The 10,904-nt window shown below is 37.4% G+C and overlaps 3 protein-coding genes across 3 annotated transcripts; 1 reads left to right on the forward strand and 2 right to left on the reverse strand.

Moving 5' to 3' along the window:
- Positions 1-3,583: 3,583 nt before the first annotated feature.
- On the reverse strand, positions 3,584-5,536 carry LOC108370569 (mannosyl-oligosaccharide alpha-1,2-mannosidase IA-like). The gene is made up of 2 exons (XM_017625906.1): positions 5,520-5,536; positions 3,584-4,935 (listed from the first exon to the last, which is right to left on the reverse strand). The coding sequence occupies exon 2, from the start codon at positions 4,231-4,233 to the stop codon at positions 3,616-3,618; it is 618 nt and encodes a 205-aa protein (XP_017481395.1). The 5' UTR covers positions 4,234-4,935; positions 5,520-5,536; the 3' UTR covers positions 3,584-3,615.
- Positions 5,537-7,557: 2,021 nt separating this feature from the next.
- On the forward strand, positions 7,558-9,429 carry LOC108370570 (uncharacterized). The gene is made up of 2 exons (XM_017625908.1): positions 7,558-8,053; positions 8,113-9,429. The coding sequence occupies exons 1-2, from the start codon at positions 7,733-7,735 to the stop codon at positions 9,385-9,387; spliced, it is 1,596 nt and encodes a 531-aa protein (XP_017481397.1). The 5' UTR covers positions 7,558-7,732; the 3' UTR covers positions 9,388-9,429.
- A 187-nt stretch (positions 9,430-9,616) lies between these two features.
- LOC108370571 (activating signal cointegrator 1-like) lies at positions 9,617-10,898 on the reverse strand. Its single transcript, XM_017625909.1, has 4 exons — positions 10,843-10,898; positions 10,290-10,768; positions 9,921-10,237; positions 9,617-9,863 (listed from the first exon to the last, which is right to left on the reverse strand). Exons 2-4 carry the CDS (start codon positions 10,706-10,708, stop codon positions 9,793-9,795), a joined length of 807 nt encoding a protein of 268 aa, XP_017481398.1. The 5' UTR covers positions 10,709-10,768; positions 10,843-10,898; the 3' UTR covers positions 9,617-9,792.
- Between the last annotated feature and the right edge of the window lie 6 nt (positions 10,899-10,904).

Below are 10,904 nucleotides of genomic sequence, written 5' to 3' on the forward strand. Positions count from 1 at the left end.
TGTGGTTGTGTCTGTTGTGTCTGGCGTGAATGTGGTGTTTGTGTTGAGCTGCTCAGGCGGATAGGGATGTGCCGTGGAGGCTGCTCTGTTTTAGCAGCAGGGGGCCACAAATGACGTTGTCCACTGCAGGAGAGTCCGTAGGCCTGAGCAAACTCTGGGGTGACTGCACCCATTGCAAGCATTGCACTTGACTGAGGTGGAGTTGTGGAGTAGTCGTCTCTGGCACACGCAGCAGTTGTAAGTTTCTGGCGCAGGATTTGACTCGATGCTACCCCTGAGCAGAAGAGTACGTAGAAGCCCTATGGACGAACAAAATTTGAGATATTTCACGGACCTAAACTGGATTAGATCGCCGAAACAACAGTCCTGGGTCGGGTAAAACCCAAGTTGTTCCGTAACGTAAGACCGGCTGTCGTGGGAATGAAATTTTCGTAATATTCTTATCTACCATTATGTTAAATTATAAAGTTCTTACAATTTTTTGTGGGTTGTAGATTCAAAACAAGAGTTGTCTACTTTTCCAACAGTTTTACCAATCAACTCCTAACGGGCCTTTTCGACCCACTAGTTAAAAAATTGCTTATAAGTTAAAAAAAAAAAATACAAGCGGCAAATTTTTCTAAGGATAAGGATGTAATGAAAAATAGTATTAATTATCGCCAAAAAGTGGGAAACTTTAACCCTGTGTGGAAAACATTGCGACGCGATGGACGTAAACCTTCCTTGTATAAGTCTGTGGGACCCTCCCAGCCAGCAAGAAAACGTACATTTTACGAACATTATGTTTTACGAGGGATTCTCGTATCGCCAAAAAGTTAGAGAAAAGCTCGTAAACGATAAAACAAAAAAATATAATAGAAAGAGGCTTGTAGTAATTTGTCAGCACAAGAAAAAATTTTAGTTTTGTTGACAATTTTTCTTCAATCACAATATTTTATAAGTAGTTTGTTAAATATTCAACTTAAGTAAATTATTAAGTATGTACATAATTTATTGGCAGACTGGTGCAAATGCAAAGGACGATCTACCACTTTCTTTTATAATTCAACTTCTTGTAAGTAGCTACTACATATGTAATTCAAAAATACAAATTAATTTAACGAGTTTTGCAATTCTTTCACAGGCTGCGCGGAGCAACACTAAAGGATTTAAATATTTTAAATGTAAATAAATATTTAAGAACGTGCTGGTGGAAAATTATTAGAGATGAGGTAGCAGAACTTTTCAGTAAGAAGTACGGATATTAATATTTTTTTACCACTTTTTACTTAATTAAATTTTCCGATGTCCAATGGAGTTTAATCTTTCACTTTATTTTCTTAGGTGCTTTTCGTCAAAAATTTAACTCCGACGAAGAAGTTTTTATTTCCGTTTCAAAGAAGCACTTCCAATATGCACACGACCGGCAAAAAAAATTTGCAGCCTATCGGCAAAAAAGATAAAAAATAAATTCAGCTACTTTATAACATATATTAAACCCCTCTTATTTAATTGTTAATTTGTTAATAGATAGTTTTTTAATATTTATTTATCTGAAAATATCTTCACATATACCGTGCCGGGAAAAAATATTGGCACAGAGAATTTTTCGCCATGAATGCAAAGTTTTTTATTCTGATTTCTTCTCTAATTGTTTTTTATAAAAATATAGTTAGTATGAAGTTCTACTTTCAAATCAGATTTTTTAGAAAAATTCAAAGTATGCAGTTTTATAGCCCATTTAATTTTAGTATAATAAAGTGCGCGCTTGAATAGCTAGAAAACCTCTTTGTTTTTTGACAATTTTTTATACGCAGTTTCTTCCATACAAAAAAAAATGTTGCACATAATTTGCATGGAAGAAACTGCGTGAAAAAATTGCCAAAAATCAACGCGGTTTTCTGGCAACTTCAAGCTTGCACTATGTTATACTAAAATATAATGGGATATAAAACTGCATACTTAGAATTTTTCTCAAAAATCTGATTTGAAAGTAGGTCTTCATACTAACTATATTAAAAAAACAAAATGTGCGAAAAGAAATTCAAGTAAAAAACTTTGCATACATTGCGAAAAATTCTCTGTGCCAATACTTTGATCCGGCACTATAAATATTTATTAATTATAATTCCATTCAATAAAAGAACTACAATAATTTGAATTAATTAATTGCGACTATTTTTAGCATTCAAAAACAGTAGATAAAGCAGTGTAAAAAGACGCTTTTTTAACGTAAATTAATCGTTTACGAGACTCGTTTATAATTAAAAAACGGACGTAAAAATATTCGCATACGAATGCTTTTTCGATCCGTTTACGACTGTTCGTAGGCGATGCACAATTTAAAGCGAAAAAGTGCTCGAAAAAGAGTCGTAAACGGCTATCATAAACGATTTTTAATCCGGTTTTTCTTCGAGAAAATATCCAATTACGAGCTTGTTTACGACGATTTTGCTGGCTGGGCTAGAATAAAAAAAAAACTGACGAATGTAAAATTTATCAAAAAAAAATTGCTTTGCTTTTTATTAAAAAATATGTTTAAAAAAGAGTTGAATACTCTCAAGAAAATCAAAATAATTCAAATTTACTTCGGCAGAAAATCGTTAGATGTACCAGCTTTCGGTCCTAATTTATCTGTAATACACGCTTTTGACCAAAAAAAACGTGTTTTTCTGAGTTACGCTTTTTTGAAAAAATAAAGGAGACCACATTCCTAGTAGTCCCTTCAAACTATGTGTTTCAGTGTGCGTTCATCATGAAAATGTTGTACAAAATTCCTCAGGTGCCAGCGCGCCGGTATTTTCGTAACTCGGCGGCGGCGGGTGAGGAATGACAAAAAAAGGCGGCGGCGGCGTGGCTCAGGGCTTAAACCTCTACTAAGCACAATAAGCACTAGTACAAACGTACCCTATGGATTTGAACTCAATCGGATCAGTCGTTTTCGAATCGATGAACGACCTATCAAGGCATAGTAAAAACGTACTGGGAAGGATCGTTTATGGCTTCTAAGGTAGGTTCTTGGCCGAACCCTTTACAAGCTAATTTTAACATTAAGCCAATAGTCATTCATATACTATACACTCTGCAACCATATTTAACCATGCATTACATATGTATTGTATTGTAAGCTTAATGTTTATAATTGAAAACTTAAACAAAACTTTCTTTAAGTTTATTTTGCTTGTTGGGTATTGTCGGCCGCTGTGGTGTAGTGGTAAGAAGTGCGCGCTTCCACTCCGCAACACCGTTCAAGCCCTGGTCAAAGCAACATCGCAAAAAAAAAAAAAGTTTTTTCTTAACAGCGGTCGTCCCTCGGCAGGCAATGGCAAATCTCCGACTGCATTTCTGCCCTGAAAAACAGCTTCTCATAAAAATACAATCGCCGTTCGGAGTCGGCGTACGCCCACAAGTCGGAGGAGAAGCTTGGCCAAACACTAACATATGTGTTGGGGCCAATCTATTATTATATTATTATTACATATGTATGTACACAAGGTCGACGGTTATCAGAAGCATGAAGCAATCCACTCCACTTAATTGCCGCAATTATTGATAAGAGCTTCATTTACAGCTAACCACGGTGTAGTCGTATGCATTCATGCATAAGTGTGTAGATATGGACTTCAGAAAAACTGTTTATGTACACATTTTTGTACTCACCTCTTTAACTTTCTGCCGCTTTTCCTCAACAGCTGGATCCGGATCAGCATTTCCATTTTGACTGAATTGTATGTTGCCGACTTTTCCCACTGGCAAGTTATTATTATCCATGCGTGCTGCATTATCGTCATTGCTGATACGTGCTTTGCCGGCAGGCCCGACTGTGTCGGGTGGTCCCTCCCCGTTCAACGGTGGCGCCACTCCCTGTTGTTGTTGTTGGCCATCATCAGCTCCACCTAACTCTTCGCCATCATAGCCAGCATCTGCTTGCCGTTGTTGCAGCAATGGCTTATCCATAATTTCACCTAATTCTTCTTTAATTTTTGCCTGCAACTTCTGACGGTCACCAATAAAGTGTGGGTCTGAATCTTTAGGCCCGTGCCCAGCTAATGGCGGTGCAGGTATGAACATTTCCGGTCCGGCTTTTTGGAATTGCTTGTATACACGCAGCACGCGTTCGCCTCCAAAATTGTCGGGTAGCAGAAATATGCCACCAAAACAAAGCAGACATAACGTGGCTAATACCATGCCTATAAGGCATTTTTCGCGAAAGTGAAAATTCGATTTACGGTTAATTGGTCCAATGCGATACATGGCGAGTTATTTGTTCTTTCCGGAGGTGATTAGACTATAATGAACTCTTGATTTGTTTCTCCTGTTGGAGACAACGCGACACTATGCTCACGAATGGGTGTAAAATTAAGTACCGTTTAAGGGGGAGATAGGGATATTGCACAACCCACAAGGAATCACAACAAAAGAAATTGGCAGGAAGGCTAAGTGCTTAGTGGACCGCGGGGTTACACTTTTAATGAACAATTTTATAGTTACACATTTGTTTTTTTCTTTTAATTTTATGCTTTTGTATAAGCTAGATTCTTGCACACAATACATAAAAAAAACACTTTCACTTTGTACTCTCTGCCTCCCACTATACCAATTTTTAATTTTTTTTTTTACTCCCACAGTCGCTATCGGTACCAAAACTTCAGCTGGTTGGAATTACGTTCGGTGATATTCGCAAGTTAAACACTTTTTAAATAGAATCGTCGGTAACTTGAGAATTTCAATATTTTTATGTGCAATTGATACACGAAAAGCACAACACTCCGAGTACAGTGAAAATGACGATGGCGAAAAGCGTATCCCCAAATGCACAAGCAATCACCTACAACGCGCGACTGTCAATGTGACAGCCCCAAAAAATGTCAGAGAGCTCCAAGCGCCGATATTTGGTGCTGTAGGGGCAACGCGAATATGGGGAAGAGCGCCAATAATTGTTGAAACGCCAATTGGCTGGATGGGAGAGCAGATATATAGCAGCAATAATACAAAGGCGGCGATTAGCTTGGAATATTTCGATTTTTTTATCTTTCCTTTGCTAATTAGCATTCAAACGTATATGTTTAATGCATTTGAATGATTCTTTTATTGCATGCATACCAAACTTTTGTTTTTTTTTTCGACACTAACGAAAGCTTTTTGCTTTCACTCGTATTTGTGCTATTTTTCGCACTGTTTAATTTTCTGAGATTTCACAAAACACTAAGGTTATTTTATCTATTTGCATACATTTGCATCTGAAATAAGTGATAGTACTTTCACTTCAAAATACCATATTAATGGGCTTCGCTTTCAGGCAGACGATTTTTATTTTGAGTTGCTTTCCGGCCACTATTAACGTCTAGAGGTGTTTTCTTACCGCAGGATAATCGAATTTTCCGGTTTCTTTTTCATTATAGTAATTTTCACTGAAAGCCCACCTTTTTGTCAAGAAATCTTCAAGGAATTTCAAGATTTCCGAATTAGATGTAAGATGCTGCGATAACTTTCGCGACTTTTTCTGTTGTATACTTGTTTTCTTTTAATTTATCGTTTACCATTTACTTCCCTTTTTTGTTATTCTTTTTTATATCTTTATCTTACTATGCAGCGTTGCATTTTCACAAAAGGAAATTTTTACGGAGAAAAATTCCTCCATCACATTGTGTAATGTGCGAAATACACCACACAAGTATCTTGTGAAATATATTAGTGGTATTCACCAAAGGGAGCAAGTGGCCTGGCAGTCTGGAAAAAAAAAGATCAGCTCAAGCAGCGACTGTTGTCAACATTCGTTGCTTGGGCTCATCCGCTCTTTTTCCAGAGTGGCAGGCCAATTGCCCATTTTGGTGGATACCACTAACACTTCAAACCGGCTTTTCCTATTTCGCCATACAACGTTCAAATACGACTCATACAAGCGGCGAGTTGCAGTTTTCTCCGGTTCTTAATTTAAATGGTATCTTTCCATTTTTCTCTCCTATGTCTTTTCGCGGTGAAGTTATTGATGTATATAATTCGATTTTACCATACACAACACAAGCGCTTTGATCACATTATAACTTGGAGGCCAAGGCGACCCTGCAAAAATCGTTGGACCATGTAGTCTATAGAGCCTGTCAGACGTGGCACTATTTCCGTCTTTCGCACGCAATTCGCTGTCAAATTGAGAAAGAGCAATTTTATTTCGATGTGTGAACAGCCAGAAAGATCTTTCTGTCACCTTTCGGAAATCAGTTTCAGAAATAAAAGTTGCAAGGTGGGACTGCAACTGCAAGAGCGAAAATCGATTTCGGAAATATATTTCAACTTGCTCGTGCTGCACTAGCAATTTTTATTTCTTCTGCAAGTGCTGTCAAACTAATCGAGTGTTGCCGTGTGGCCCTGATCGTGAATTTGTGTAAAATGATAAAAAATATTGTTGAATTAAATATCAAAAATGCTTGAAATATATTATTTTGTTTAATATACTTAATCGTTAAATTATTGTTTACACGACAAATATGTTAATTATAACCTATATTTTCTCGCTTTTACAAGAGAAATAGCAAACAAACGACAACCCCACCGCCCATGGTTGCATTTTAGTATCGAGAAAGATTGCCAGAAACTCATTCGCTGTGTGAACAGCCAAAAAGCGATTTCAGAAATTTTTCCTGCAATTCGCCGCTCGGAAATAAAAACCTCTTTCGAAAGACACTTTCCATGCAAGGTGTGACTGCTCATGCAACTGATTTCTCAATTTGACAGCCTTTCCGAAATTTATTGCATCGAAATATATTGCCACGTCTGACACGCTCTTATTTGTGGTATATTGGAGTACTTACAAAAGTGCTCCTCTGTCATGGTGTAGCGGGCCAACTTGTGTCTCTGCACCAGCTTATTGTTACCCGATAACTGCTCGTGTTGTAACGAAATGTGATTGAAGTTAAGCATTTGAAAGTACATTTGCATGTCTGGCTGTAGCTAAACGTGTAGAGATGCTAGCTATTATTTCTTAGATCCCAGCATGTTCGGGTTCGAATGTCGTCAGAGGCAACATGTAATTTTTAATTTTTGTTTTTGGTTTTTATTCATTTCAAAAAAAGCATCTGCGAAGTGAAGAACAAAAGCGTGTACAAACGAAAAAATATAACAACAATGTCATTGGAGTATGTTAGGAGTAGTTTTGTGCTACTCTGATGTAATGCAGAGATGGAGTATATGGTCCTGCCCTAGGACATCGCAATGTTAATTGGACCATATTTTTTATATGAATTGTGGTTAATTTTGGAGTGGTCCTTCGGGAGTACTCTTTACATGCATGCATGGAGTAGTCGCGATTTTTGCAGGGGAATTCTTATAAGGTGGTGTTACCGGAGTTGCTGATTTCAAGGTGAATGTGTACTGTTTGTCAAAATTATGTGTTTGTTGTAATTTTGTTTTGTACTGATTCTCAATGTGCCCATAATTTTACCTTGTACAAATTCACCTTGTTAGAAGCCGGAAAATTGAGAAATTTTGATTTTTGTTCAGGTTCCCTCAAACGGCTTGTCAAACCTTCAAACAGGTTTGTGCTAAAGGGAAATTTTGTCATGTTTGACAAACCGCAACTATTGTTATAATTTTCCTTCATAAGCTGTTATGTAAGCATCTGGCAACTCCGCAAACGCCATTGTTAAAACCGAAATAATTGTTTTCTAGTGTTTTACAAAATCGATAAGATAAAATTCTCGTCGAATTAAAGTATTTGTAGCCATACATAAGTTCAGTTTTTGCTACTCGCTTAGAAATGGAACCCACAATTAAATATGAAAATTGTGAGGATATGTTTATAGGACAGTCAAGCATAGTGCCTACAGCACCGGGACAAAAGCGACATTTCAACGAGTTGGGTGAAGTGAACCAATGGGAGGGTGGTACTGGCCCTTATTATCCGGACAATAGGTGTGAGCAATCAAAAGCGCAAAATTCTGGATTTTTAGCACCATCGCAACAGACGTTCTATTCTCAGACGCAAAATGCTCCTATTGGTCAGCAAGACATCAAACCAGCCAAGCGTTGTCGTCGTGGGGAAAGCGCTGTACTATTTTCCCCGCCTTTCTTCGAGCTGGTAGATTTTTCACTATTATCATTTCAATTAAAATCCTATTCTAAAATTTGTATTTCTAGCCCGAAAGCAATAACGAAAATGGTGATATATTCGTTGCACGTTGCGTTTCCTGTCAGGTTATGCTACGTGGCCATAAAAATGTATCGTCGAATTTCATTAAGCACATGAAACGTTCACATCCAGAGGTACACAAAATGTATGAGCAGTACAAACTTCTAAGACAACATGGATTTGGACAAATGAATATGAACTTACTTGCAAACAAGCCACAGACTGGGGCTGATGAACAGAACTTTATGAATGCAAGTGCATTCCAAGAAAGCACACCATCAAGCACCAATGTTACAGGAGCTGACGCCACTGAAAATGAACAAAACTCTGAAACCACCGAAAATTCGCAACCAAACTCCAACACAGATTTAATCGATACCACCGAAAATTCAGTTGATTCCCAGCTCAATAAAAATTATGTACATGATAGTGCTCAAGCAGAAGTTAATTTATCAAGTAAAACTTTACAAGCAATGAGCAGAATGTTTGATGAGAAACTCAAGTCATTCGCCACGAAGTCGGAGCTCAGCGAGGTGACTAAAAATATTATCAACCAAGTACGATCGCGTCAAAGTACTCCTTGTTCTACTGCAGTAACAGAGGACAATGAAGATGAAGGAGGAGATCAAGATAAATATAAAACTATACAAAGAGAACTTCAACTTATGCGAGAACGTCTAGAACACTCTGAACAAAGCAAGCGAATTCTGCAACGGGAACTGCATACACTTGAGAAAGTCGTACGCAGGCGTAAATTAATTATAAACAATATACCAGTAGCACCTAATCAACAGCCACAGCAAGCTGTCGAACAGTTATTTAGGGAACGTTTCAACATGCCAAATGTGCAGTTGGAAAGCGTTTTTGTTATAGGAAATAGAAACAGGATACACCACGACAGGCAGATCCTGCTTGTTGAAGTTGTGCACGAAGTCGATGTAAATGCAATATTTAGGAAGAGCGCTTGTTTAAAAAATACTGGTATTTTTATTGAGTCGCAGATGTCCCAAATCTCACTAAAAAGAAAGGAAAAGCTTTTGGTTTTGCGCCGAGAAATGTTGCGCAGGAATGCTTCATTAAAGATTATGGTACGCAATACCCAGCTGTTGGTATGCGATACATTTTTCTATTGGGATGATTTGCTGGGATTATGCATGGGCAATCTAGATACACCTGAAACGGAAATTATAAGTGGAGATGAGGCGGCTGAAGAATTACAGAAATTAACAAAACTTGACATGAAGGAGTTTCTCAATGTTTTAAAAACATACGAGATAAGATAAATTTGCACTTATACGCCATCAATTTCATAAAAAAGCATTAACGTATTTTAAGCAAATTTTACTTATTGTGAATTAAAGCATAAATGTGTATCCTAATATTCAATTTTAAACTTATATATGTACATATATGTATGTAACTAACATTGGATACTAATAATAAATAAAATCCAACTGATTTTAACATGAAAATTTTTTCGTTAAGCTTTAGAAAAAGCATGCTCAGCGCTGGTCATGGCTGCTTTAGAAAAATCAAATTTATTGTCCAGTTTTATTAAAAAAGTATACATCGTAAACACATGTTTAGCGCTAAATATGTTTTTAAAGCATGGGGTATTTTTTGATTATTTTTACGATCTAAGGATGCATCCATCTTGGCCAAATTTATACGTATATATGTATGTATATTTAGCCTTTTGTGCTTTTTAGGCGTAATAAGGTTTTGCAAGCAGCGTTATGTATCTTAGGATCAATTTGGTCTGAAATTATTATTATTATGTAGATATGTATATTTATTGTGTTTGAGAATAGCTTACATATTTTATGTTGTCCCTTAATAGGGAAAACCACAGGCAGCTGTTCAGGATTAGAGCAAACAAATACGTATGGGCTGTCTGATTCGCCGTCAGGGTATATTTCACGGTACTCTTCTTGCGCAAGGCAATCGTCTACGCGTACGCAACCCAACAAACAACCTGTTGGATAGTGCTCCGGAAATTTTATGTTAGAATCATTGTAGTGATTCTTGTAGAAATTTTTGAGTTCCTCAATTTCTTCAGGATGTGGATCTTTAACGGTAGAGGCAATCCATAATCGACCACGGTGCTCACTGTACCAAACACGGCCTTCGTGCCTACAAAGGTTTTATTTATATCGAATTGTATTGTATTAAATGCCTTACGTACTTTTTTATACCCTCCACAAGGAATGAAGCCCATGGCTGATGCATTGAGAGGCAATGACGCATGTCTTGCATTTCTAACAGCTCTTTATCTTGCACACGGTTATAGGAGCGATCTGCAAATCCTTGATTGGCGCCTCCGTTGGCTGCTAGGGCCTTACCTTCTGAAGTGAGTTTGTAAACTGGACGAAGTTCATCATCCATGTTTGGGTCTGTGCCACATGTATTCGGTGTAATTTTTTGCGAGTTTTTTCGATTTGACCAATTATATTTCTCTCCAGAAGCAGCTTTTACTTCAGCTATTTCCTTTAGTACCCGATTTTCAAAATCTGCGGTAATTGTAAGATCATCTTCCATTTCGCGACCGGCAAAATCAACCTTAATTTTTCGTTTGGCTCGACTTTCATGTTTCTTCTCATGCATTTCCTGCTTAAGACGTTCGAATTTGGCCCGTTCTACATCCGAGAGCCAAACTGAATTTTCCTGGCAAATCGATGAGAGTTATAATATATGCACATCTCATTAGACAAAGATTAAAAACCCTTTCCAGCACTAACCTCGAAATAGTCAAGCTCATCATCAATAACCGTTGTGCGTTTCTCGCTATTACGATCATACT

This window comes from Rhagoletis zephyria, unplaced genomic scaffold (genome assembly GCF_001687245.7).
Source record: "Rhagoletis zephyria isolate East Lansing unplaced genomic scaffold, Rhagoletis_zephyria_1.1 Rzeph_scaffold_04326, whole genome shotgun sequence".
Lineage (NCBI taxonomy): Eukaryota > Metazoa > Arthropoda > Insecta > Diptera > Tephritidae > Rhagoletis > Rhagoletis zephyria.